The sequence below is a fragment of the Phragmites australis genome, chromosome 1 (assembly GCF_958298935.1).
Source record: "Phragmites australis chromosome 1, lpPhrAust1.1, whole genome shotgun sequence".
Lineage (NCBI taxonomy): Eukaryota > Viridiplantae > Streptophyta > Magnoliopsida > Poales > Poaceae > Phragmites > Phragmites australis.
Window position 1 is genome coordinate 41165872 of NC_084921.1, and position 25046 is coordinate 41190917.

At 45.5% G+C, this 25046-nt stretch overlaps 2 protein-coding genes across 2 annotated transcripts; both read left to right on the forward strand.

The window, feature by feature from the left end:
• Positions 1–533: 533 nt before the first annotated feature.
• Positions 534–6012, forward strand: LOC133919467 (probable sulfate transporter 3.5). The gene is made up of 12 exons (XM_062363870.1): positions 534–1183; positions 1337–1544; positions 1653–1824; positions 3704–3769; positions 3886–3999; positions 4121–4237; positions 4339–4465; positions 4528–4814; positions 4921–5111; positions 5181–5263; positions 5358–5434; positions 5523–6012. Exons 1-12 carry the CDS (start codon positions 829–831, stop codon positions 5688–5690), a joined length of 1965 nt encoding a protein of 654 aa, XP_062219854.1. The 5' UTR covers positions 534–828; the 3' UTR covers positions 5691–6012.
• Positions 6013–13206: 7194 nt separating this feature from the next.
• Positions 13207–16391, forward strand: LOC133919476 (protein SODIUM POTASSIUM ROOT DEFECTIVE 2-like). Its single transcript, XM_062363880.1, has 3 exons — positions 13207–14034; positions 14165–14240; positions 15865–16391. The coding sequence occupies exons 1-3, from the start codon at positions 13822–13824 to the stop codon at positions 16017–16019; spliced, it is 444 nt and encodes a 147-aa protein (XP_062219864.1). The 5' UTR covers positions 13207–13821; the 3' UTR covers positions 16020–16391.
• Positions 16392–25046: the final 8655 nt, after the last annotated feature.

The following is a 25046-nucleotide window of genomic DNA, read 5'->3' on the forward strand; positions in this document are numbered from 1 at the left end:
GTTTTTTTCTTCGTTTATCTATATTTGCTTCTGATTGAGTTTTGAGGTACGATGGGTGAAATAAAGAAGAAGATCATCTAATTCAAAAGAATTTAGTGAGATACATATTCATCCTCTTTAGTCACCAATCTCAATCCTACAGAAAGACGCCCAAGACATATAAACCAAGAGAGTATTTAGTTGTGGGTGTAAAACTCCCCTGTCCCTACTTATTTTGAGGCTTGCATCAATCACATGCACAATTCCATTTAAGACGGTCTATCTCGGCTATTCATCTCTCTCATCTGATACTTATCTATTCATTAATTCTTTCACCTACTTTATAATATTTTATTTACCTTTCTAATACAAATCTTAAGATAAATAACCATCTCGGTAAGCCCACGTCCACGTACCTGATGGAAATTTCCCTTTGCATTCCACCCGACTCCGAGGGAATCCTCGCAAAAAGCGTGAACTACCTACCCTACCGCCGCGGGCTCCCCCACGTCTTCGCTCTTTCTCCCGGCAACCGGCCTGAAGCCCTGAACCCTCTATATAAACCGCCACGCGCTCCTCACCGGCTGCACGCATGCAAGCCCGGACGCACTCGATGAGGGTCAGGGAGCACCCCACTCGGTCGGTGTTCAGGTAATCCAATCCAATCCACCACAGTGCTGCTTGCCCGGCCGCCAGAAAACCTGCTTAATTTAGGCGTACGCGAGACTGTGAGAAGATACTGGCCACACAACGGAGGGCACTCCCTGCTCGATCGCGTCCCGCGTCTGGTAGCCTCATTCTTGGCGCCGTTTTTTTTTTCCGAGCGTGATTGATCCGGCCGATCGATTCATGGGACCGGCGGCCGGCGATGGCGACCACCCCCTCGGCGCAGTGGCGGCGGCGGCGGTGGTGGAACACAAGGTGAACCTGTCGGCGCGGCGGCCGTTCGCGCAGGCGGTGCGGTCGGGCCTGGCGGAGACGTTGTTCCCCGACGACCCGTTCCGGGGCTTCGAGGCGCGCCCGCCCGCGGCGCGGGCGTGGGGCGCGCTCAAGTACTTCGTCCCCGCGCTGGAGTGGGCGCCGAGGTACAGCCTCGGCAAGTTCAAGTACGACCTCCTCGCCGGCGTCACCATCGCTAGCCTCGCCATCCCGCAGGGCATCAGCTACGCCAAGCTCGCCAACCTCCCGCCCGTCATCGGCCTCTGTACGTGCCGCCCCCGCCGTCGCCCCGTGACATCTTTCCTCCGTTCATTCTTGACACGTCCGTCTTGCTCACGTGCGTGGCGAGACGTGGACGTGCGTCTGCACACGGCCTCATGCACATTCATTTCACAACTTGTTTTTCTCGGGGCTGTAGATTCGAGCTTCGTGCCGCCGCTGCTGTACGCGGTGTTCGGGAGCTCGAACAACCTGGCGGTGGGGACGGTGGCGGCGGCGTCGCTGCTGCTGGCGTCCATCATCGAGACGGAGGTCGCTCCGGAGGACAACCCGCTGCTGTACCTGCAGCTCTTCTACACCGCCGCCTTCTTCACCGGCATCTTCCAGACCGCATTAGGCGTATTTAGGCACGCAATTTACCCTTGCTGATTAACCTAATCACTCAATTAATCTGTTTCTCGGTTCATTGCATTTGGTTGGTTCAAGCAGCGCTAATTTTAAGTTGTTTGGTGAAGGTTAGGGCTAATAGTAGATTTCTTGTCGCGGTCGACGATCACCGGGTTCATGGGCGGCACGGCGACGATCATCATTCTGCAGCAGCTCAAGGGGATGCTGGGGATGAAGCATTTCACGGCCAAGACGGACCTCATCTCCGTCATGCGCTCCATCTTCCATTACAGACACGAGGTGAGCGAGATTATCACGTACATTTCTCCTCTGCACCTTCCATTACATTACGGGAGGAAAAGTTGGCTCCTCCTTTGCTTCTCCCTGATTTCCCGGTTTGTCTGGTCATTTTTTCGTTTGGGTTTAAATTAATCGCGGCACAATTATAATCAGTAAAAAGTTGCATGCAACCACACGCGGAAAGGCCAAACTGACGAGACGTATCGTGGATGCAAGTTGCTCACAATGCTCCAACATGATTGTTTTTTAATACATTAATTAGGTATCTATGTAAGTAAAAAAATAATATGATAAGTTATTTAAAAAGAAGAGAGATATAGTTTATTTTTTATAGAAGAAACTAGCTCTTTGAGTAATCCTAGATGATTGTGAGGTAATAAATTGTTTTGAGAGATCTTAAGAAATAAACAACACATATGTATACATTAAAAACTTATTTCTTAATCCTAATTTCTTACTTTCTCTCCCCTCTGAGATATCAGCTAAGAAACAAAACATTAGGTGACCTAACCGCTCCTGCAAGTCTGTAACTTCTCGGCCGAGGAGTAAAAACCAAGAAAAAAATAAAAAAATCTACTCCTGCTGTTTGTAAAATAAATATTTTTTCTACTCGTGCAGAATATTCACTGTACATCAGAGCTCTCTTCTCGTGTAAAATAGTTACTTTTTTTTCCTTTCGAAAACTAGGAATTTCTCGAACTGAAATAGACTGATCGCCCCAGGACAAACAATTTCAGAAGAAAACAAGCATCACGAGCAAACAGTATGTTTACCTGTGACTGGATCTTGTCCGTATAAGAAAAGACCCAAATCATTGGTGGATGCCACAAGTTGTGTACTGCTCTAAGTAGTACATTAGTAGTTGCGTGCACCGAGTAGATGTCGACATGCCGTGCTTGTTTCCTACCGCCTTTTGTATCTTTTTTTTTCAACTTCGTATCAACCTTGCATAAACTTTGGTCACATTGGCCAACGTCAGATAAAGTTCGATGATCCATTTCCATCGTGCGCATCAGAATCATCAAATGCTAACAGCTCACGTGTAGAACGTTCCTTTTCTTTTCTGAGAAATGATTTGAGTGGAAAAATGCACGTGTAAGGTTCTGAAATGTAACTATCTGATCCAAGAAAGTTTTTCCCAGATGACATGCGGGTGAGGTGGCTTATTCCACTGCTCATTGTGCATTGAGATTTGTATACTGTACATGTTTTGTCTCATGTGCAGTTCACAAGTTTCAGTAAAAATATAGATGGTGTGGATAAGCCACCTCACCTATAAGCGAAGATGCTCAATTGAACCAGGTCTAACGGGCCAATCCGTGGTACGGGAAAAATGGTTCGGTCAAACACAGTACGGTACGAGAGTAAATGGGCCGGGTCGGCACGGCACGGTTAGGCGGGGCGTACCTGGGCCGGAGCCGCGACACGCTGGGTCAGCACGGCACGACTTATTTAAGTTTTTTTATTTTTCTAAGATTTTATATAATTTATTTATTCCTAATACATAAAGAGATGCTTAACAGGGTGATAGAGTCGTTGCTTCCCATGTATGAGGTTGTGAGTTTGATTCCTACATCCGGTGGCTTTTTGATATTTTTTTTGATTTTCACATGTTAACGGGTTGACTGGCAAAAAAAACATTAATGGATCTATCATACCACAGGCCGACACGGCACGGCCCGATCTTAACGGGCCGTGCCTAGGCTGCAGCCACGGTATATGGATTGGCACGGCACGACCCGTTTAGCTAAAAGGTTGTAACGGATCGTGCCTGACTGAGCCCGTGCCGCGCCGTGCCGGGCCGCCCATTTGGACATCTTTGCCTATAAGCCATTCTGGCGGTGCATTTTCCCTATGATCTTCTTTTTCCTATGTGCAGTGGAAGTGGCAGAGTGCAGTACTTGGCATGTGCTTCCTCCTGTTCTTGCTGTCAAGTAAGCACCTGGTAAGTGGGGATTTAGAGGATCGAATCCTGGTTAGCATGCACGTTTTCTTAAGCTACTGCTTGGCTTTTAAATATGCCACTTTTACGTCTCTAAGCTGACTAAGAAAAAATTTCAGAGAAAGAAAAAGCCAAACTTGTTCTGGGTGTCGGCCATTGCGCCTTTCATGGTCGTCGTGATCGGAGGCATCTTCGCCTTTCTAGTCAAAGGAGACGAGCATGGCATCCCAATAGTAAGCCGTCCGTGGCCAGATGTTCTTGAATGTTCAGACTTCAGAGCCCCCCTCTGTTCAGTGCATGATGTGTGTGTAACTGATCAGTGCCTGAAAACATGTTTTCCGTTGCTTGCACCAGGTTGGTGACCTGAAGAAAGGGATCAACCCTCTGTCAATTTCACAGTTGACGTTCCATGGCAAGAACGTAAAGACGGCCGTGAAAGCAGGTCTCTTGTCTGGGATCCTAGCACTGGCAGTACGAACATGTTTGACTCATCTCTCAATCAAGGAATTACCGTGTTCTTTTTTTTCCGCCACGGCAAGTGTTTCTCATCAGCCTGTCTCGGTCGCTCTCAGGAAGGAATAGCCGTCGGACGAAGCCTGGCATTGATCAAGAACGAACAGATTGATGGGAACAAGGAAATGATCGCGTTCGGCATCATGAACATCGCTGGGTCCTTCACTTCTTGCTACCTCACGACAGGTGACTGAACATTGCAGCTGCTGCCACTGCTCATCATTGCCAATCTCATCGTGTAATGGCAGGGCCGTTCTCGAAGTCGGCGGTGAACTTCCACGCCGGGTGCAGGACGCCGATGTCGAACGTGGTGATGTCGGTGTGCATCATGCTGGTGCTTCTGTTCCTGGCTCCGCTCTTCAAGTACACCCCGCTGGTGGCGCTCTCCTCGATTATCGTCGTCGCCATGATCGGGCTGATCAAGGTCAAGGAGTTCTGCCACCTCTACAAAGTGGACAAGTTCGACTTCTTCATCTGCATGGTCGCCTTCGTGGGCGTCGTCTTCTTCACCATGGTCATTGGCCTCAGTGGATCAGTAAGCATCCCCTGCCACTGCTCTGCTTGTTGTTGCCACTTACGTGGTAACAGGTGCCATGTTTCTCTGCACAGTGTTGATGTGCTTCGCTTCTGAGCATGTGCAGGTAGGCTTGTCAGTGGTCAGGGCATTGTTGCATTTGGCGAGGCCTAACACTTGCAAGCTCGGAAGCATAGCCGGAGGCGAGATCTTCCGTGACGTCAGGCACTACCCGCACGCGAGAAACATCCCCAACGTCCTCGTCTTGCAGCTGGGCTCTCCGATCTATTTCGTCAGTGCAGGTTACTTGCGAGAAAGGTGAGCACCATGCATGACCATTTTTTTTCTTCTTCATGTGAAGAGATGTTAATCTGCCGTGCATTTTAGGATCCTGAGATGGGTGGAAGACGAGGAGAACACCTGCAAGATAGACGGGCAAGATTTGCAATACGTGGTTCTTGATCTTGGTGGTATGGCCAAACAAATCCTCCATTATCCCATTTCAGGTGTTTATCAAGGTCAGGTCACCAATGCTTAGCTTGTCGACATGTCTGAACATTGCAGGTGTGACTTCGATCGACAACACGGGAATCGGAATGCTAGTAGAAGTTCACAATAGCCTTGACCGGAAAGGGATCAGGGTAAATGTCCAATTCCACACCAACCATTGCTACATCTTGAAGTTTGGCTGCAGAATTTGTACCAGTAAAACACGTTTGATCATTGCAGATAGCTCTGACGAACCCCAGGCTACAGGTGACAGAGAAGCTGGTTCTGTTTGGATACATCAAGGACGTCATAGGGGAGGAGTGGGTGTTCCTCACCGTCAGGGACGCTATCACGGCGTGCCGGTACGCGCTCCAGAGATCCAGGAGTAAGGAGGACGACGAAGTATAGCGCTCATGGACAGTGCGTTTGAGGAAGTATAGCTGTAGATATTGGGTGGCGGGTAAGCAAGACGCGCGCCCTTTTAGCACCGGTAGAAGAGAAGATTGAGCGTTCTACGACTGGATGGCATGGACTAGGTGTGTGGATGTGGTATTTGCATGTCTTGAATTGTGTGAAGATAGGTTCAGGTCTTTGTAAGGGAAATAGTGAGGTGGTTAGCAATTGGAAGAAGTGTTTGTGTATAAACCAATTTAGCTTGTGAGGCCATAATGAACCTCGCAGATTTGCTTGTACCAGTTTGCAGAATGCAGAAGAATAGGCAGTTTGATTTTTTTGTGTGTGAAAAATAGCAGTTTGAATTGCTAGAAGAATATTACGTTGAAAAAACTTGCTTGAAGAATCAGCTTTATTCGTCTACAAGGGGTGGATTCTGAGTTTCCCTTTTACTGCATTGACGCTCTTCTAAACAACATATATAAGAGAACAAATTTTCTATCTATTTTCTTAATAAAGCAAAGTTTAAACAAACTACCACGTTTGCTCTTAAGATCTAGATATTGCTACTTAATTATAAGAAAAAAAGAATAATCCACATTGTTGATTTTGATGGGATTAGATTATAACGGTACTATATTTACACTAGAATCTATAAAATATTAAAATCTAAGATGTAAAGTCCTACTAACTAAGTATATTATGATTGCTAGTATATTATGAGCCTTTCACCCCTTTACATGTGACATGGTAACTAGTATATTATGATTGCTATAGTAATACCACCGTACATCGTCTAAATATATCTGGGTTGGGACATTTCCCAACAGAAGCATTACAATTTCTGGGTCATAACTGGTGAGTTAAACACATGAAAGGGGCATGTAACCGAAGAACCAATCAAGAACACTTAGCAATTTTAGTAGCCATTAGGTTGGCTTATCCTGGGCAATAGTTTCGGTGAAATGAACGTCTTTTGGAAGCAAGGATGAGTACGTAGAAGATAAGTAGATGACATTCAATTATTGCAAAACCAATGATTAACCTTCTCCGGTCTGGCATCCCAAGAGCTAAAACGGGATGACATCTGATCCCAACAATGCCGGATTGCCCAGCCTCTACCTTCAATGGACTATTCTGTTCTCATGCAACGACGAACACGATCTCTTGCCACGATAAGATCAAGTCGACAACCATGAGTGCCGGATTGCCATGATCATCAAGCTTCGTACAAGATGATAGGGTCCACCGCTGGATTGCCCTGAACACGTAAACATGATTTGTTATTATTCTATGCCCTCCATGTTCAATCAATGATTCATCATTCCTGAAATTGCTGATGATGAGGACCTTAGTCACTGATAAAACAATTACCATGCCAGACAGTTGTTTCTTTCCATGACCAGGATAAAACAATGTTGATGATGACCAATACATTTTTTGGCAACAATATGATCAGAATAATTAGTTCGTTTCACTGAAAATTCACACATGTGATTTGTTTTAGATTTTTTTATTTAATAAAAGTATGATGATGTCTAGATTAACAATTACAGTTATTCCTAAACATATTCAACTTTTTTGCCAAAGGACCCTAACTCCAACGTGTTTCCTATTTGTAGGGGTTGCCGCAATATACACATCTTTGGTCTCTGATCCAGAGGTTCGTGCCCCTCCAGAGAACTCGCTGACTCCTCCAGAGGCACCAGGGGTGGCCACTCAGGAGACAATGGTGTTGCCACCCCGGGACGCCAACTCGGACTAGGGGTTGTCTCTTGTGGACGAGCTTGGGGGAGCTGGGCCCTCTGAGGCGGCCGCCTCTGAACCTCTAGAGTGGGCCTGAGCTTTGAGGCTTTGACCCTGGACGACTTCGTGCTTCACCTAGAGGCCCTGAGAGCCTTCACCTCCGCCTCGTCTCTCCTTAGGAGTGGGGAGATTGAGTTATCGGTGGCCCGGAGGCCACCAGAGGAGGTGGTAGGTCATCTAGAGGTGGTGGCCTGGCAGATATGCTATTACCAAATCTTTCTTTGTCCCAACATTTGGGATGCTTACCTTATCCCTCATTTGGTGTGCTTCGCAACACTTGCTCTTGATGAGAACGCTAGGGTGTTCACAACACCAAGCCCTCGTGATGGCCGACGACGCGACTCATGACGAAATGACCGAGCTCTGTTGCGCCTTGGAGGAGGTTGTGAAGCGTGTGGAAGCCATGGAGGGTCATTTGCAAGAGGAGACGGCGCTCTAGGAGCGTGCGGAGGCCACAGCTCGAGAGGCTGCCAAAGCCCGCCAGGTAGCGGAGGCTGCGGCAAGGGAGGCGACCAAGCCCGTCAGGTGGCAGAGGTCATGGCTCGAGAGGATGTTTAAGCCCACCAGGCAGCGGAAGCATCTATATACTTGTTCAATGCATGTCGAGTGGCCGCAGAAAGCGAAGCCCAGGACCTCCGCCTCACAGCAGTCGTGGCTTAGTAAGAGCAGGCGGAGGCCCACTCAACGGAGGATGCCTTTTGTGCGAAGCACCACGGGCTGGCTGGGTGAGCGACAGAGGCAGTCCGGGCCATAGAGATGGCTCTGGGAGGTCTCGGGGCCAAGGGCCCACCACTACCCTCTAGCCTGGGGGTATTTGAGCAGATGCTTTGATGGCTTCGGGCTACAACAAGGGTGATGACTAGCACCACTGAGGCCTTCGTTAACTCAAGCGTCTAAGTGGCCTTGGTGTTCCAGTTGGCGTTGTTACATCGTGCAATGCTCCACCAGTTTAGTGTGCTGGAACAGTCGGTCCTAGACTTTGTGGTTGAGGACATTCGACCCAAAGCGCCTTCGAAGGAGATTCGCATGGCCTTGGACTGCTTCCACCAAGGAGTATGGGCGAAGCACGACTAACATGCGACGCTGCGTTTCATGGCAGACTGTGTGAGGTCTGGCGCCCAGGGGGCTCCTCGCACAGACTCCACTGCAAAAGGTTAGGCTCTACGCTTGGGTGCATCCTCAAGTGCACCATCGCCACCTGGGCCGCTTCCTCGCTTGGACATCACTCTGCAAGAACAGCCTCTGCGTGCGGGTGACGCTTTGTAGGATCGGCCTTCTTCGGAGGTGTAGCCTAGAGTAGGCTTTTACTATCTTTTTTGTTCCTCTTCTTCTTGTGAGGGCCAAATATCGAATGTGTTAATGTTGCTTTATGTAGTTTGACTCGTCCGTCATTCCTTGGTGGGGCGATTTCCACCCTATGTTTGTCCATTTATCTAGTGATGTGTTAGTATACTCTTGAGCAGGATGTGCGTATTCAGGTTTGGCGACATGAAGCAACATGAACGTGCCCAAGTGTTCGGACCATCACTCTTGTAGGAGGTCCTAGTACGTCTTAATCCTCCAGGCCTGCACTATCCTCCATGCGGTGGGAGCACTTTGTTCTTCCCTGCGATTCCCAAGGACCCATGAACTCCAGGGTGACCGCAAATGTCTTAGTTAATGTGGAGCCGGAAGTCTCTTCCGCTTCAACTTTGGAGGCTGGCACAAGCTTTGTAGGGGTAGACAAGTGGTGGAGGATCAATGAGACCGCTGGCCCATGTGAATCTCAGTGTTTTGGTCTCTCACGAGGCCCTGATAGAACGGTGCCAGTAGACGTTCTTGAGAAAGTCATGGCCCAGGTCAAGATGGAGGATGCAGAGGCTGCGTAGGAGTCACCATCGTCGTAAGAGTTGGAATTTACAAACTTCGACTCCTACCCCTTCCAGACGGAAACTTCAACTCCTCGGGTTCAGGGCGATTCTATCTTCAGTAGGAGGTCTTCGCGTCGTGGGTACCCATGCCGTAACTTTGTGTGCCGCTATGGGCGCGTGGTTGGCAGCTCCGTGGGGCGGAGCCGCTCCTCCACAACTCATCGTGCTTTGAGGAGGTGTGGCGGTTTAGCGCGCTTATTGGGGCTGGATTGATTGTAAGGCATATCGTTGAGTGTAACTTTTGCATGCAAAACAGATTGTAATGTGTTGATTTTACCCTTTTCCCTTCAATTTTTGCTCATGTCTACACTCTGAGAGCTTCCCCTTTCCCGGCATCCTCGTATGTTGTGGACGATATGGGCGGAGGGTGTGACTAGAGGTATGCTTAGGTGTATTAGGTGCGACTAGAGCGAGTAGGTCTCACACTTTCAATTGTCGTGTGTTGGGTGTCAACACAACCGATGCATGATGCCTTCGAGGTGCGGAGGATTTGGACCTCGACAAGACTGAGGCGGGATGCCTTCCAGGTACGGAGGGTTTGGATCTCGACGTGACCGAAGCGTGATGCTCTTGATGCCGGAGGGTTCTGACCTCCACATAACCGGGGCATAATGCCTTCGAGATGGCGGAGGGTGTTGACCTCGATGCGGTCGAGGCATAATGCCTTCGAGGTGGCGGAGGGTTTTGAACTCGACGCGAACAAAGCATGATGCCTTCGAGGTGCGAAGGGTTTTGACCTCGATGTGATCAAGGCGTGATGCCTTCGGTGGCTAAGGGTTTGGACCTCGACGCGACCGAGGCATGACTTTTGAGGTCATGGAGGGTTTGGATCTCAACACGACCGAGGCGTGATGCCTTTGAGATGGCGGGGGGTTTTGACGAACCTATCTTTCATGAACAAGGTGCAGCGAGAACCAGCTCGCTGGAGCGGCTCAAGCTTAGGGAAGAAAAAGGAGAGGAAAGGAATACTCAAAGAGATTGTAAAAATTTGCCTCGGTGCACCTTGTGCCCTTGGTCAGTATTTATATTGCCTTCCACAACTTAGGGTTACAGACGTGCCCCTGGCAGAAGGTAGACATACAAGCTATCGCCTATACAATGGAAACACAGGACCAATATAGTAATACATCGTCCATACAAAAGGCCAAAATATCAACCACTATGATGATATCACCTACCATGGTGGTCACTATGATGGTGAGTGGCCACAGTGCCTGATCGATCGTCGACTACAGCACATGTCTTGCCTGGCATGTCAGGCGATCACCATTTGCATCAGTGTGTCAGGTGGTCACCACATGCACCGGCGTGTTAGGCGACCACCACTTACACCAATATTAAATGCAGGTTGTATTAAGACAGACACCACGTGGTTTGTGAGCCTACTCCTGCGAGCCTTACTGGGCCCCTTGCCCCTCTCCCTCCTCAGGGGGTCCGCAGCCTCTGATGGTCAGCGGCCTCGAGGGGTTAGGAGGACACCGAAGGCTTAATCTCCTGAAGCCACTCTGGAGCCTAGGACTTTCAGAGGGGTTTTAGACCTGATGGTCTCCGTGCTTAGACTGCCAGAGCCGAAGGATGTCAGGATGTTTAATGGTGACCCCAAACAGTCATCTGCATCGATCTGACCGTACTGGTGGGCTAGCAGTATACCCTGTGGCCCTGTTAGGTGAGAACTCAGTGGAATCCAATACACAAACACAATTTGTTTGTTCCTTTCGTCTTGCTCATGAGCATGTAATTGATTGCGTCATGGCCTTGGCAGGTTTCTCACCCATGAAAAGAACCTGATGTGACGGTTACTCACGGTAACTTTTTTGCTCAGCTCTGCCTCTGCTTTCGGCCTCTCTAGCAGGTTTCAGTTGAATCGCTCTTCAGCATGCTCTTGGTTTGATACTTCTTGTGTGCTTAGAACCTTGCAGTGGCCAGTTACCAACGCAAGTTATACCACCTTTCAGTACCTGTTCAGGGGTTTACTGTTTCTCTGTTCTTCTGACGAAATCGCGCTATTCGAGTCTGGTCTTCTGGTGAATCCTGTCGAAAGCTCATAGTTTTTATTCCTAAGAATTGAGCAAAACAGGGAAGGGAGAAGTGCTGGCCGTGCCCACTTCAGGTCCCCTTACTCCAGCATCCATTCGTTTGCTGCCCCACGCGCGAAACATCCTCACGTTGCCCTCTGGCTACATGGCAAGAGAGCCCACCTCAACCTGTGAGCTGGCAACAAGCAGCATCCTATATTCCTATCAGACACAACAAGCCTACAAGTCGTATTCTCCATGAACACTAACACTAGAAATCAGAATCCCAGCTCAAAACAAAACAAAACAAAAAGAGGAAGGGAAAGAAATCAGAAGCCATAATAGCATCTGCAACAGCTCAGGTTTGATTCTTGACCTTTTATGATGCAAGTGATGGATATTCTTAGCAAGAAAGTGCCACTCTAGTGCACCTCTACCTTGTCGCGGTCTCTCTTTCCCTTGTAAGCATAAAAGCATGAACGGCACACGAGCCTTAGCCCCCTCTCGACACGGATTACACACTATCACTTAGCAGTTAGCACATGACTCGGTCCCTTCTCAATTTGAAGGGCTCGACAACACTACTACACCTTACTTCCCACAAAATGCCTAAGGTACCATTTCTCAAGAAACAAGGAAGGCATTGCATTTGCCTCAGAAAAGAAAGGCATTGCATCTGACACATCTCATGTTTTCTAGCACAAAACCTGCTGCTCTATTTGCATAAAATGAGTATACTAACCTTGACGTCGCCTGATTTGCATCTTTTCAAAGAGGCAGGCAACAAATGGCAAACTCGGACAGCCAATCCTTCCAAGACAAGTGTAAGGCATCGTATGGCCTCCCACAGACCCACTAAACCAATAATTCCGTGCTGGCTCCACAGACACGTCTGCTCCCCCTTGACCACCCACCCATGAACCTCTTTTAGATAGATAGATGCACACACACCGGAAGCAAATTCTACAGACCTGTTCAGAAAGATCTTCGTAAAATTTCATCTATATCATACATCCCGTGATTTAATAGGTGAGCTAAAGAGCAAAGAGGGGAGAGACATCATCATAGGGGAGATAGTCTTTCGTAGGACAGAGTATTATTGAATTTGCTTTTCATACACCCTGCCAAGCGAACAGTCCAATCGTCAAGGCCTACCACCATATTGCTCCGCACTGTTAACCAAAGCTGGAGCGATTGGGATGCCGCATGTAACTACAAACTTCAGCGATTGATTAGTCATGCTAAATGGCCTAACCGGATGAGCACATTCGGATCCTTTCACATGAGGCCGATGTGCATTACGCTTTCGGAAAGTAAAAGGTGACAGCCCAAGAATGTTGTGTTCATGATTAAATGTCACGCAAAAGAATTGTGTATCTTTTATATTAAGAAAGGAACGTTTTCGATTAATTTGTGTCGAGTTGACGAGTCTTGATAGCAAACTGACATAAATTTATCATTTGATGCGTTGTTGCAAGCATATTGATATTGCAAAGACCAAATGTTAAAAAGGTCCTCGCTTGCAAAGTCGTGGCCTACAACCGCTATGGCATACGTCTGTGAAGGCGACCTAGGGGAATTTCATATTCTCCGACCAAATTTAAACATTGTCCTCTCGTCGGCGTAAGGGCAACCGGATGTGGTTTTATATGGTAATTGATGCCGTCTTACTTGTACGTGCGCCTTTTGCTCATCTAACGTTGACGCGAATTCCCCACCGAATGAGAGGCCCAATAGTATATGTATCTATATCTACCGATGTGCACAAATGAAAAGGCACGGATGCGGCAATTTGTGAGTCCTGATGTCTAACCAGCCATTCATTGGTGAGTGGTTGAATCTATTATATTGCTAAGCTTTTATCAAGGCATTGTACGGCAGTATTTGCTACATCATCTTCTGGCTAGTTATGACACTGCAAAATGTGCTTCTCGAATGCATAATTCCTCCGGCGCCAATAAGCAAGCACAGTGTCACATGGAGAGCTTGCCCTCTTGTCTCCTCGTCAAACCGGTGCCAGCTGCTCTGTCTTGCACCGAACCAAAGATGATTATATATTTCTCGGAAGTTGCTTCAAAGCTTTTGAGTAATACACCACTTCAATACTGCTCCAGCTTATATATATGCTCGTATGCTCCTCTCTTTGCCTCATTTCCAGCAGTACTTTGTTTGGCCTGCTACTGCTAGCTCAGCTCGCATACTTGTCTCGTCTCACGCAAAGCTGTGCCCTTTCACATACGCCCTGTGATGTGCATCACCAGTAGATCCCAGGTCCCAGCCAATCTTGACGAGAGGGAAATTCTTGTGGCTTTCTAAAAGGGTGTTTGCACTTTGCAGTGTGGTTTTTATACAACTTCGCAGGTTCACTAGACACACACGAGAGAGAGAGAGAGAGAGAGAGAGAGAGAGAGAGAGATGGGGAGGAAGCTGGGTCTTGACAAGGTTCTAGACTGCTTCTCCCTCTCCCTGTGCACGAACGCCTGCGTCTGCATGCATTCCGTGGAAGAAGACGAGGACGAGGCCAACGAGAGGAAGGCCCTGGTGAGCAGTCAGCTGGAAGAGCTGATGAAGCTGAAGGATTTTGTCGCTGGAGCTGCCAAGACTCTCGCCTTCCATCTAGAGCCAAAGGTAAGTAGAGTAGCAGAAATCTTCCTCCTCTTAGATACCTTAATTTGCAGAGCATGTTGACCATTGTTCATCTCACTTGGATAACTAATACGCTCTCTGTTGCGTATGTCTTGTTTGGTGCGTGATGCAGACTGTGGAGCTGAAGGTGTCCATGCACTGCTATGGATGCGCCAAGAAAGTTCAGAAGCACATCTCCAAGATGGACGGTATGACAACCGATTCTTCAATCATTTTTCGGACAGTGTTCAGATTCTTTCGATAGGTCATAGGGCTAAAAGGGTGCATGTTAAAGTACATGCTAACATAAAGTTACTTTCATTTACCAGACCTACAAAACTGCAAATTTATACCACTTACCACACTCGATTAGTTGTTCACCTTCCCTTTCCCTTCTTGCTATTTCCCTTACCAGTACTTGTGGCCTTTTGAACTCACATATTTATTAATTCCTATCTTACTCTTGGGAGTGAAATTTCTGACGGTTGTGTAAGTTTAGAGCACTACTGTAAGATTAGCAGTACTTCTGTGATCCAATTTCTCTTGAACGGCAATTACTTGACGATCTGAGGAAAGGTGATACTTGGAGTAAACTGGCAGCAAAGCTCAAATGCAGCTTCTTTCTTTGCTTCAACATCTCGTCGATGTTTCATTTCAAAAAGACAGGAAAAAACATCTCCCCAATGTTGGCGCGTAGTCAAGCATTCATTTCTTATAAGGATATGTTTGGTAGAACTCTAAATATAAGAATTGTTAGAACTAAACTAACTCTAGAAATCTGTGGAGTTAGAAGTTGTGGGTACAACTAAGAGTATTAGGTGAGCTGTTTTATTTATATTTTAATTTAAGATTTAAGCCACTTGTCAAACTCAAAATCTAACGTGAAGTAAGGAAATAAAGTCTTCTCAAATATAGAGCCTTGGTAAAGCAAAACACTGATATACTATCTAAGGATCTCGAAGTAATCACTGGGGTGAGAAAATGGCACACATGTACAGGAGGAAAGATTTTCTTAACCGTAGACTACCAGTAGTAGCACAGGAGCGTCTTGGGGGTGCGAGCAGTGTCTCAGAGAGGACAGAGAGAATTGCAGAGGTCGGAAGCATTCGGAGCAGGAGCAGCGACGAGAGACCCCGGTCAAGATCGTCAGACGCAGCAAGAAAAATGCGCCGAGGTGGACGACCTTTGCGGCTTTGCGCGCCCCCAATCATTTTAGTACTCCAAGAAACGAGCCCCAAAAAAGACTTCAAGTCTTCAACCCCCTGTTTCTGATTAGCGGCAAACAGTGAACACAGACATGCTACTGCCTGAAGCACACTTGAGCATGTTACATATCACAATCCAGTGATCATCCGCTGTTCGTGATCACACTTGGCGCCGTGTCGTTTCGGTTGTGCAGGCAGCCGGGCAAGCAGAAGCATGCCCCGGCACATGCTTGTACTGTGCACATGTGCATGCTCGCCTTGCCCGGTGGTGCCTACCATTTCTTGAAAACTTTAGGTGAGACAGCCAGTCGGTGGCCAAGATTTGGCGCTGATACTAGGGAAAGTTCGTGAAGCATGAGAGCACTCAGGCGGCTCGTTGCCGGAGCAGAAAAGAAAGCGTCTTCCTGACATTTCCTCATGCTTTGGTTACACTTGTCGATGGGTGTTCACTTCGGTCGGTGTTCTAGAAAAATCTCATTCATATTCTTTCAGGGCCTACTTACTAGTGTGCAGAACTCACCAGATCCAAAATCAATGTCTTTCTTAGTCACGTCAGTTGGATCAACAATAGTTTACTGGCAGTACGTATTGGCTAATTCATGGCGTGCCTTCTCGTCCTTGTGCGCAGGTGTTACATCGTTTGAGGTAGATTTGGAGAACAAGAAGGTGGTTGTGATGGGCGACATCACACCGTATGAGGTGCTGGAGAGCATCTCCAAGGTGATGAAGTTTGCAGAGCTGTGGGTGGCCCCCAACTCCAAGCAGCAAGCTGCAGATAGGTAGATGAGATCTCATCTCATCAACCCTCGTCTTCATTGCATAGCAGAACTCATCAGGAACCGTAACTAGGAAAGGAAGCAATCGTTTGGAATCTTTTGCTCCAGTGGATATTACATTTCTGGTCAGCGGGCTGGTTAATGTTCTTCCCGTATGCTTGGTTCCTCAGCAGTGGTGTGTACAAGTACAATAGATCTGGGCATCTGCAACATGTTGCTCTGGGTTTTATGTAATAGGACAATTGGGAAATGCGGCTTGTACAAGAAACTTGTCTAACGCATACGTCGGATCAGTCGTGTATCAAACACACAAAATTCCCGGTATGCTTTCCATTATCTTGAAAGCAGTAATGGATGTCGTACGTCTTTCTTTGGCACAGACGCAAGCAAGAGAAGATGTCGATATGTGCCCATCAAGCTGCAGTGATGTTTGCGATGGATTTCGTTATGTGCTCCGAGAGAGGTCGACACTCACCAACCACGCAAATATGAGCCCGGGACGGGCCAACCCATTCCGGTCTCTATCAGCAAGCTCACAAATGATCCGTGAGAAAACTGCGCCAGCAACAGCATCGAACCAACCGAACCGGAACGGGAACTTTTGTGTGTTTGGTTTGCTGAATTCTTCTTAGACTAGCTCGATAGATGTCTCTAATTTTAGAAAAAAAATATTTATTTATCTGTATTTACTATTCTTATCTATATAAGCTGATGTAAATATATGATCTTATTTTGATTGAGGAGTGACTCCTTATCATAGTTGAGTGGATACAGACATCATCCTAGTTGAACAAATACAGAGTCTATTCCTATGTATATAAACAGATATAAATACACAGTCTTATCCTGATTGAGGAGTTACTCCTCATCCTAGCTGAGCTGATTCAGTATGGAAGAGGTAACTATAGGATGTTGTGTATAAAGATTGGTCTCCTATGTTGCTTATGCAATAGAAGAATAAGGAGGCGGTGGGGGAGATGAAAGGTGCGGGGTAGGCGGTGGAGGAGGGTGATGAGAAAGAGTATGAGGATTATATCGATCTGGATGGTGCACATTCATCAGAATATCTGACTGAACCGATGGGTGAGACAAACAAGGGAGAACGAATCTCTTCTCTAACTGAACAGACAGAGCGGGATTATCTTAAAGGCTGACGAATCCCCTGAGTATGACATCTTAGATGATGAGGACGATGCTCCTGTTCCCGCGAACTGGAACAATCCGAACTTCAACAATCTTGTGGTGAATGAGGGAATCAGGTAGACTGAGAGTATACGCAGAATGAGGTGACCCAGGGTGCTAGGTATTCTACCAGTCAAGCTATGAAAGATGCAGTGACTCAATGGGCGATATCGCTTCGATGACAGTTTTATATTGTGAAGTCAAGTAAGAAGGAATATGATATCAAGCGTATGAAGACGGGTTGCATGTGGCAGGTGCACGGCTTCAAGGGAAGTGGGTTGACTATTGGGAGGTGTCGATTGTGGTCGACCACACTACTTGTATGATGGACGAACTTGAGCCCAGCCACAGTAACATCACCTTAGCCTTTGTCACCAACGTGATGTACCTTAGATTGTAAATAACCTGAACTACGAACTAGGATCCATAATCAGTAAATTGAAGATGAGTACAAATACACTATCAGCTACAACAAGGCATGGAGGGCGAAGAGGAAGATAACTGAGATGAGGTTCGGGACCTATGGAGAGTCATATGACAATCTGCCACATTTACTACAGACCATTGTTCGAAGAAACCCGAGGACATATTATGGTATTGATAAATACTCATTGTTGTTCAAACCTAACAAGTACATCCTAAAGTGATCTTTCTTCGCATTAGGAGCATGTATCAAAGCTTTCAAGTATTGCCACATATCATGTGTATTGATGGTACTTTTCTTACTGACAAGTACACGGGACATATCCTAACTGCTATTGGGATTGATGGGAACAACCAAGTTGTATCGTTGCCCTTTGCATTTGTGAAGAGTGAGAATACCAGCAATTGGTATTAGTTTCTATACAGTGTGAGGATGATAACTGTTGGTGCTCGGTCGAACGTATACCTTATATATGACCAGCATGCTAGGATGCTCATGACAATTAATGATTTGCAAAATAGAACTGACAATGGCTTGATTGGACCTGTGTAGCCAGATCTGTAAGGTAGGTGGACCTGTGGTGCATGAGGCATTGGATGTTACTCAGGTCCCTGAGTACGACTTCATTTCCAGACAGAGCAATGAGCTCGGTGTGTCATAGCTACCTAGTGCGCTACTCCCGGACACGTAGCCCTCCCAGGACGAGTATGCCACTCCACCGCCCGTTGGACGGCCTGAGTGACTGATCGTTCCACCAGACCACCTGACATACTCAGCTAACCAGGTGAGAGCGAGGAGGCGTAGGGTCCTGAGGATGGATGCGATCAGGGGCCTCGTCTCTAAGAAGAGACATAACATGTAGGCAGCTATGTCATTGTTAGTTTCATAGTGTTATATTATTGTCTATTATTGTCTTTCTTCATGCTACTATATTATTGTTACTATCATAATAGCTTTTATGTACCGTGTTTTTGTTTTATGATTCTATTCGGACCATTGACTCATACAATGACCATTCTATAACAATCATAATAAATATGTCGACCGAATGAACGATGGCATTACAATACCCCTAGTGGTGTACCGGTGTTTTACCTAACATGTGTTAGAGAATGAAAAATATTACAAATCAAATACGAAATCAAATCCTCTGCCGACAGCTAGAACACATTGATATTACTCCCAGTTGTTCCTCTAACCCGCCATGCGAGGTGGGATATAGTATCTTCTAACATTTCTGGCTCTCTTTGCGCAATTGTTCCTGTAGCTCCTCGATGGTGACATGAAGGTGATGTATGTATTCTTAAATGTGTAGTTTCTATCTGTGGATCAATACAGTACTGGAACCCATAATCATCCATCTGAAAAAAGTGATAGATAATATAAGTAAATAGTGTTGAGATAATATGAAAGAAAATGAGTATTATTTGTTCATACTCTAAAATATGAACAATGGAAGAATCGATAGCCTGTGTCACCGAAATGCTCATAAATTTGGACTATATTGTCATCTCCATGCCGACATGACGGCCAAAAAGAGAAAGGAAAAATATTGTGGTTTCCATAGTAATCTCTACCATAGATGTCTAAATGAGAGTGTAGAGGTGGTGGATCGATGGGGCCATCGGGAGGATAAGGATATACCAGTGTCTTGATTCAATTCAAGGTCAGGAGATGTGTGAGTACAGAATCGATTGGTTTTGTTTATACACAAGAATTCATGTTGGTAGTGGATAGATGTGGCAGCACTGAAAAGCCTATTGACTAGATTGCACCGGTCTATTAGGGGTAGAACCGAAAAGTCTATTCGCTAGACTGCACGGCCTATTTGGGGCACCACTGACAACTGTACAGTTTCTGAAACCTACTCTACATTAAGGTGAAAACCAACGTCAGCACATAGGTGAAAGTGTGCTAGAGGCAGGGGCTAGGGTAGGGGTGTCGTCCTGTCAGGTAAATAATTGTTGGCTTGCAACTTTCCACATCAAACCATTCACATTACGAACCCTACCACTAGTACGCATGTAAATAGAATACAATGTTACATGACAAGGTACAACTTATTCAATTACAAACAACATGGTACAATAAAATATTACGTAAGGATAAGGTAGTACATCGTGATACATTGCTTCTAGTCATACTGAATTGACAATACCCTCATAAACTGCAACAATAATAGTACGATACACGTAGCATATGGCACATGAATGCCTTACGTGGAATATATTGGCGATAACAAACTCAATGGTTTGCACTAGTTGAACCACCCTTCCCGCGAGAGGCAATAATAACTCCTTCCTAAACTTTTGCAGAATGAAATGACTACACTAGGCAATAGCTTTCACAGGGAATCTCTGTCAAACATCAATGCTACAACTTTTCCATGCACTCAGTCCATGCATCAGCCCCAGCCACCATAAATAACCCTACCCTCAACCATGGATAGACCACTCCTTCCTCAGCTCTCTCAACTGTAATATCTTCCTCAGCACCACGAAGCCCACTCAAGAAACATTGGAGGATTTTCACCTCCCAAGGGGTCGAACTATAAGAACTCAAACACAAGATCTTCTATGCCTAATGTATCAGTCCCTGGATCAAGTAACCGATACACATAGTATAACAGTTGTAGCATCACAGTCAAACTTCATACATAAAGTATTAAGATTTTAAAATACAAAAGATTTACAAACTATATCGTATATTACAACCTGGCCTAACAGCCAACAAAAGCACAGCGAAAAGCATCTACCCAAAGACACAAGTAGCTAGGGTGCAAATGTGACTTCTAACTCTACTCTTCATCTACACCTCCATCTTCGACGTAACTGACATTGGCTTCCTCATTTGAATGATAGCAAGAGTGGGTACGAAAAGTACTCAACATGTCATATACTACTTCAAGATATTTGATAAATGCATAAGGGATTGAATCAAGGACAAGGCTTTACGGTTTAGTTTTAAGCGTAAAGCGGTTTTATGTAGGTATTCAATTGGGTTCTCTACTATTAACCTTTAAAATAGTTTGAACAAGAAAACTCAAGTAACAAGGTATATCTGAGGGTTTTCCGATCCTAGGAGGGGTTACACCTCGCTCTGCAGTCCCTATCTTCATATCTAGTGTACCTCTAGTATCGCATAGCTCCTAGCGAATTGAACCAGCAACTTCACCTCATGGACATCTAGTCCACACACACTCCAAGACGCACACACCTTGAGTCTAATAAAAGTGTGACCAATTCTTCGCATGTCCATGACCGTAGACACGGCTACTCAAATAGAGTTACACTCTGCAGAGGTTGTACATTGTATACATATGATATGCTTAGCCTCCAATCATTGCAAGCGGAGGAGCGAATCATACCAAGACACCTCAATCACCTTTCCTTGCCAGACACTACTACGTGATACATCAAGCGCTTCAGGTCTCGTATAGAGGGTAGACCCCCAAGATCAGTTGGGGTAGAAACTCCTTTGCGACAACCTAAAGACGCTTAGATCAATGTTGCCCCCCAGGCCCCCTTAGTAGGATGTCCAACTCGGTTAGGAAAAAAAAAGTCAAGTCCTACCCATAACAGGACACATGGTTGCACTGGGGTGACTTAGCATGACCGCGATCGCGCAATGACTCAGTACTTATACGGTCGAGGCAGGTATCTACTATTGGCAATTAATCACCACCAAGGTGATCCAAGACCCCAAAAGAGCATCCTTGACTGGAGGATTACTCCACCTGCTCCTGCCAAATCAGTTTTCACCCATTTTTTCATCTCACCCTCCATATTCCACACGACATCAAGGATTTCACAACCATCACAGAATTCACAACAATCAAGGATTCATGACATATGAGTTAAATTGATAAACAGTGAAATGACATCTCCGAAGAGGTATATTCCAAAGCGACATCTCTGAAGAAATGTAATCAATCCTAAGCATGCTAGATATCAAGACGTCACCCGACTTTAATATAGATAACGACAGGTAATCCTAGGGTGATATGTATTCTGAATGATGACATTTTAAGGCATAGCAATTGTTTGATAGGATTTAACTACTGCAACAAGTTCAAAAGTGCAATACATAGCACATGAGATAATAGGTCAAGTTTTAAGTTGATCATGTAGATTATTGCAAAACATGATTTCAATATGATCAAGGAGATATGACTTGGCTTCTCTGAAGTCTTCCTCTAGGCCCACGAGTGGGACCCACTGAGCAGTAACCCGAAATCAAAACATGACTTCTAACTCTGTGATCAATGAATTAAATATGAAATGGTGCTATTCATAGGCAGGGCCCACAAGTGGGACCCACTGAGCAGTAACCCGAGCCAACTGAACAGTAACTCGATGGGGCCGACGGTATAGTAACTCGGGTTGGGCCAAAATAGGCTTGGATTGGGCTAGGCTGGGTTTGTACTACATAGTAGATGGCCCACTCGGGTTGGGTCTGAATGTACTTGATGTCGTCAAGAGGGGGGGTGAATAGGCGTTTCTGAAATTTAAAACTTAGCAGCGGATTAAAACAGAGTCCGGATACTCCGGTGTTCGGAGTATCTGGTCTTATCCGAATTATCCGGCCTATACATGATTGCGAAATCGAAATGAATCTAAGCAAGTCTACTTGAGTCTAAGTGTTACCACAGGTTCTAATAGATGTATGATGACCTTATCAACAGCACCCTGCAGTAGAATACTTACAAACAATAGAATTTGGGGAAATCCCCTAAAATGACAAGAACAAGTAAAACTTGCAAGAAAGTAAATAAGACAAAGGATTTATCCCGAAGTTCGGCCACCTCACTAAGAGGTGCCTACGTCTCCGTTGAGGAGCTCACAAAGAGTCGGGTCTCTTTCAACCATATCCTCTCCTAGCGACCACAAAGATCAAGCTAGATTTTCTTACTCAAGTCAACGGGTGATTACAAACTTCCCGTGGCACTCCACAATCCTTGGGTGCTCTACGGGTGACGCCTTGCCGTCTAGGAGCACGAGGCTCCAAGAGAAAAAGATCTCAAATGAAAGCTTGACGACGAACTCAATGCTCAAAGATTGGATTTTGGTTCACCAACTCAAATCTCTCTTCCAAAATCTAACTCTCAAATCTTGCAACAATCTAAGCACTATAGAGGTTTTGAGGGGCTCTTGAATGCTTTGAGAGACTTTGTCAAGGAGTAGCTCAGCAGCAACAGCAACCATTCAATGCAAAGAGGTGAGGGAATATTTATAGCTATCCCTCAAAAACTAGCTGTTACCGTTCTGGTTGACATAACCCGGAGTATCCGGTGTACACCGGAGACTCTGGGTGGCATTTCAAAACGGGGCTCAGAACAGTGTCAGAATTAGCCATTACAGTTCTGTTGAACTGACCCGGAGTATCTTGTGTACATCGGAGACTCCGGGTAGCACTAAAACGCCACAAAGAACAGACCCGAAGACTTGCCGGAGTCTCCGGCCTCTTTAGATACCGGAGTATTTGGTGAACCCCGGAGACTCCGACATTTTTAAAATTAATTCGAACCGAGACTCTCTGGCGGAGTCTTACTCGGAGACTTCGGCCAAAAACACTAGGTACCGGAGTATCCAGTATACACTGGAGACTCCTAACTCAGAACACTTTAGCCTATTTCTTTAAATCTCCACTCAAAGAACCATAAAAGCAATAAACCAGATGTATATGATTCGATTAATTCATGGAGAAGAATAGAATTTAATTTAGTGCAATTGGAATACTTAGGTAATTTAATATATATGTGAATATATACGTATAGGTATACATATATTCATATACATATTTCCTTGCTTTTATTTGGTTTAATTAATTATAAAAAAATTAAATTGGAGTGAATTTTGCTATAATTCATATGCTTTAAACTCAGGATGTTACACGAACCGTCAATGTGCTTCTATGATGACTCTTATAGACTTCGCAAGAACTAGGACATCTCGCACACATATGGTATATACTTCTTTATATGTGCCAACTACCAGTACAACCCGTTTCGACATGGACCATACGAGTATCTACCGGTATAGCGACATAGATCACTCATATAGCACTTTCCATACAATTTCATTCACTGTGTTACTAATCCCCTCTCTTGTTTCATTTATCCAGTCTCCTCCACATATCTGTGACTTCATGGAATGGCTCGACATGATGCAAAATAAGCACTAGAAGTGGTGGGTCGACATGAGCATGCGGTGGACGATGGAAGCATACAAATGCTAGGAGTACGAGCAATAGCAAGAGCAACTACGGCTGAAGCGTTAGGAGAAGCGTATGAGTAATGCAGCATAGGAGCATGCCGCGGTTGAAACATACGAAGCAGAGAGGGAAATGAAGCGGGAGAGGGCCCGTCACAGTAAGGAGGAGGGTCTCGATGCCCTGTGAAATGGCAAGTATCCTAAGTGCGGTCTATTTTCATTCCTTAAGATATTTTAGGTTTAGCAGCGGTACGCTATTAGGTTAGTCTTTACGTGTATCATACATGCCAATATTTGTTGTCGTCATCTTTTTATGGTTAGGGTCTATTCACGCAGCGATGATAAACTCTATGTCCCATGCAATATTTATCAACATATGTAAGATATGTGTCAGGTTATATGATAATTATGCTTCACAACTACTATTGTTTGACAAATTAGATTTTGTATCCTCCCAATCTTCACTAAAAAAATTAACTCACACACTTTTACATCAACTAAATAAAGAAATATCTATAAAATAACATCGAATCAAAATTAAGGATAGAATGAACCACTCCGTGATGCCGTTTGGATAACTATTTGCACAACTAGCATTTTTCGTGGGATGAATATGCAATATTTTTCAAATTGTCGTATACCAAAGTTATATTAGAAAAAATAATTGTACATATGTCTATTCTAATATATATTAATAAAGTTGTCATTCATTCACCGGGCAAAACGAAGATCTCTCCCACTAAACGGGTGACATGTTCCTCTCTCTAGTTATTTAATACATTTAGTGCCGCGGCCCACAAGCTCTCGTCCGTTCAACGGATAAGAACAAGATCTCGCCCATTAAACAGGCAATGATAGACTACACATACAATTTTTTCAAATGGGTATATATTCTTGAGATATATATATATATATATATATATATATATATATATATATATATATATTCGTGCGGAGATAAGGCATCGGCCCGCTGCCACCGTCGCGCAGGAGAAATTGGATAGCGAACACCACACTGCACACGCGAAATCAAGCCAAGGCAGAGGCGGCGTGCGAGTGCCTTGGGCCGCAGGGTTGCGCGAGGAACCAACCGGATTGCAGTCGTCATAGGCTATTCACGAGTTTTTTTTTTTACATTTTCTAACATAAATATTTATTTAAATATATTCCAGATGAAAAAATTTACAAAAATAGACGCCTACCGCACTTTCATGGA

Bases quoted from the DNA above. Each gene is read 5' to 3' on its own strand.
- LOC133919467 (XM_062363870.1), top strand. From the start codon at position 829: ATGGGACCGGCGGCCGGCGATGGCGACCACCCCCTCGGCGCAGTGGCG. The intron at 1,545-1,652 runs GCACGCAATTTA...TGTTTGGTGAAG, and splicing joins ACCGCATTAGGCGTATTTAG to GTTAGGGCTAATAGTAGATT. The intron at 3,770-3,885 runs GTAAGTGGGGAT...AAAAAATTTCAG, and splicing joins TGCTGTCAAGTAAGCACCTG to AGAAAGAAAAAGCCAAACTT.
- LOC133919476 (XM_062363880.1), top strand. From the start codon at position 13,822: ATGGGGAGGAAGCTGGGTCTTGACAAGGTTCTAGACTGCTTCTCCCTC. The intron at 14,035-14,164 runs GTAAGTAGAGTA...TGCGTGATGCAG, and splicing joins CCTTCCATCTAGAGCCAAAG to ACTGTGGAGCTGAAGGTGTC. The intron at 14,241-15,864 runs GTATGACAACCG...CCTTGTGCGCAG, and splicing joins GCACATCTCCAAGATGGACG to GTGTTACATCGTTTGAGGTA.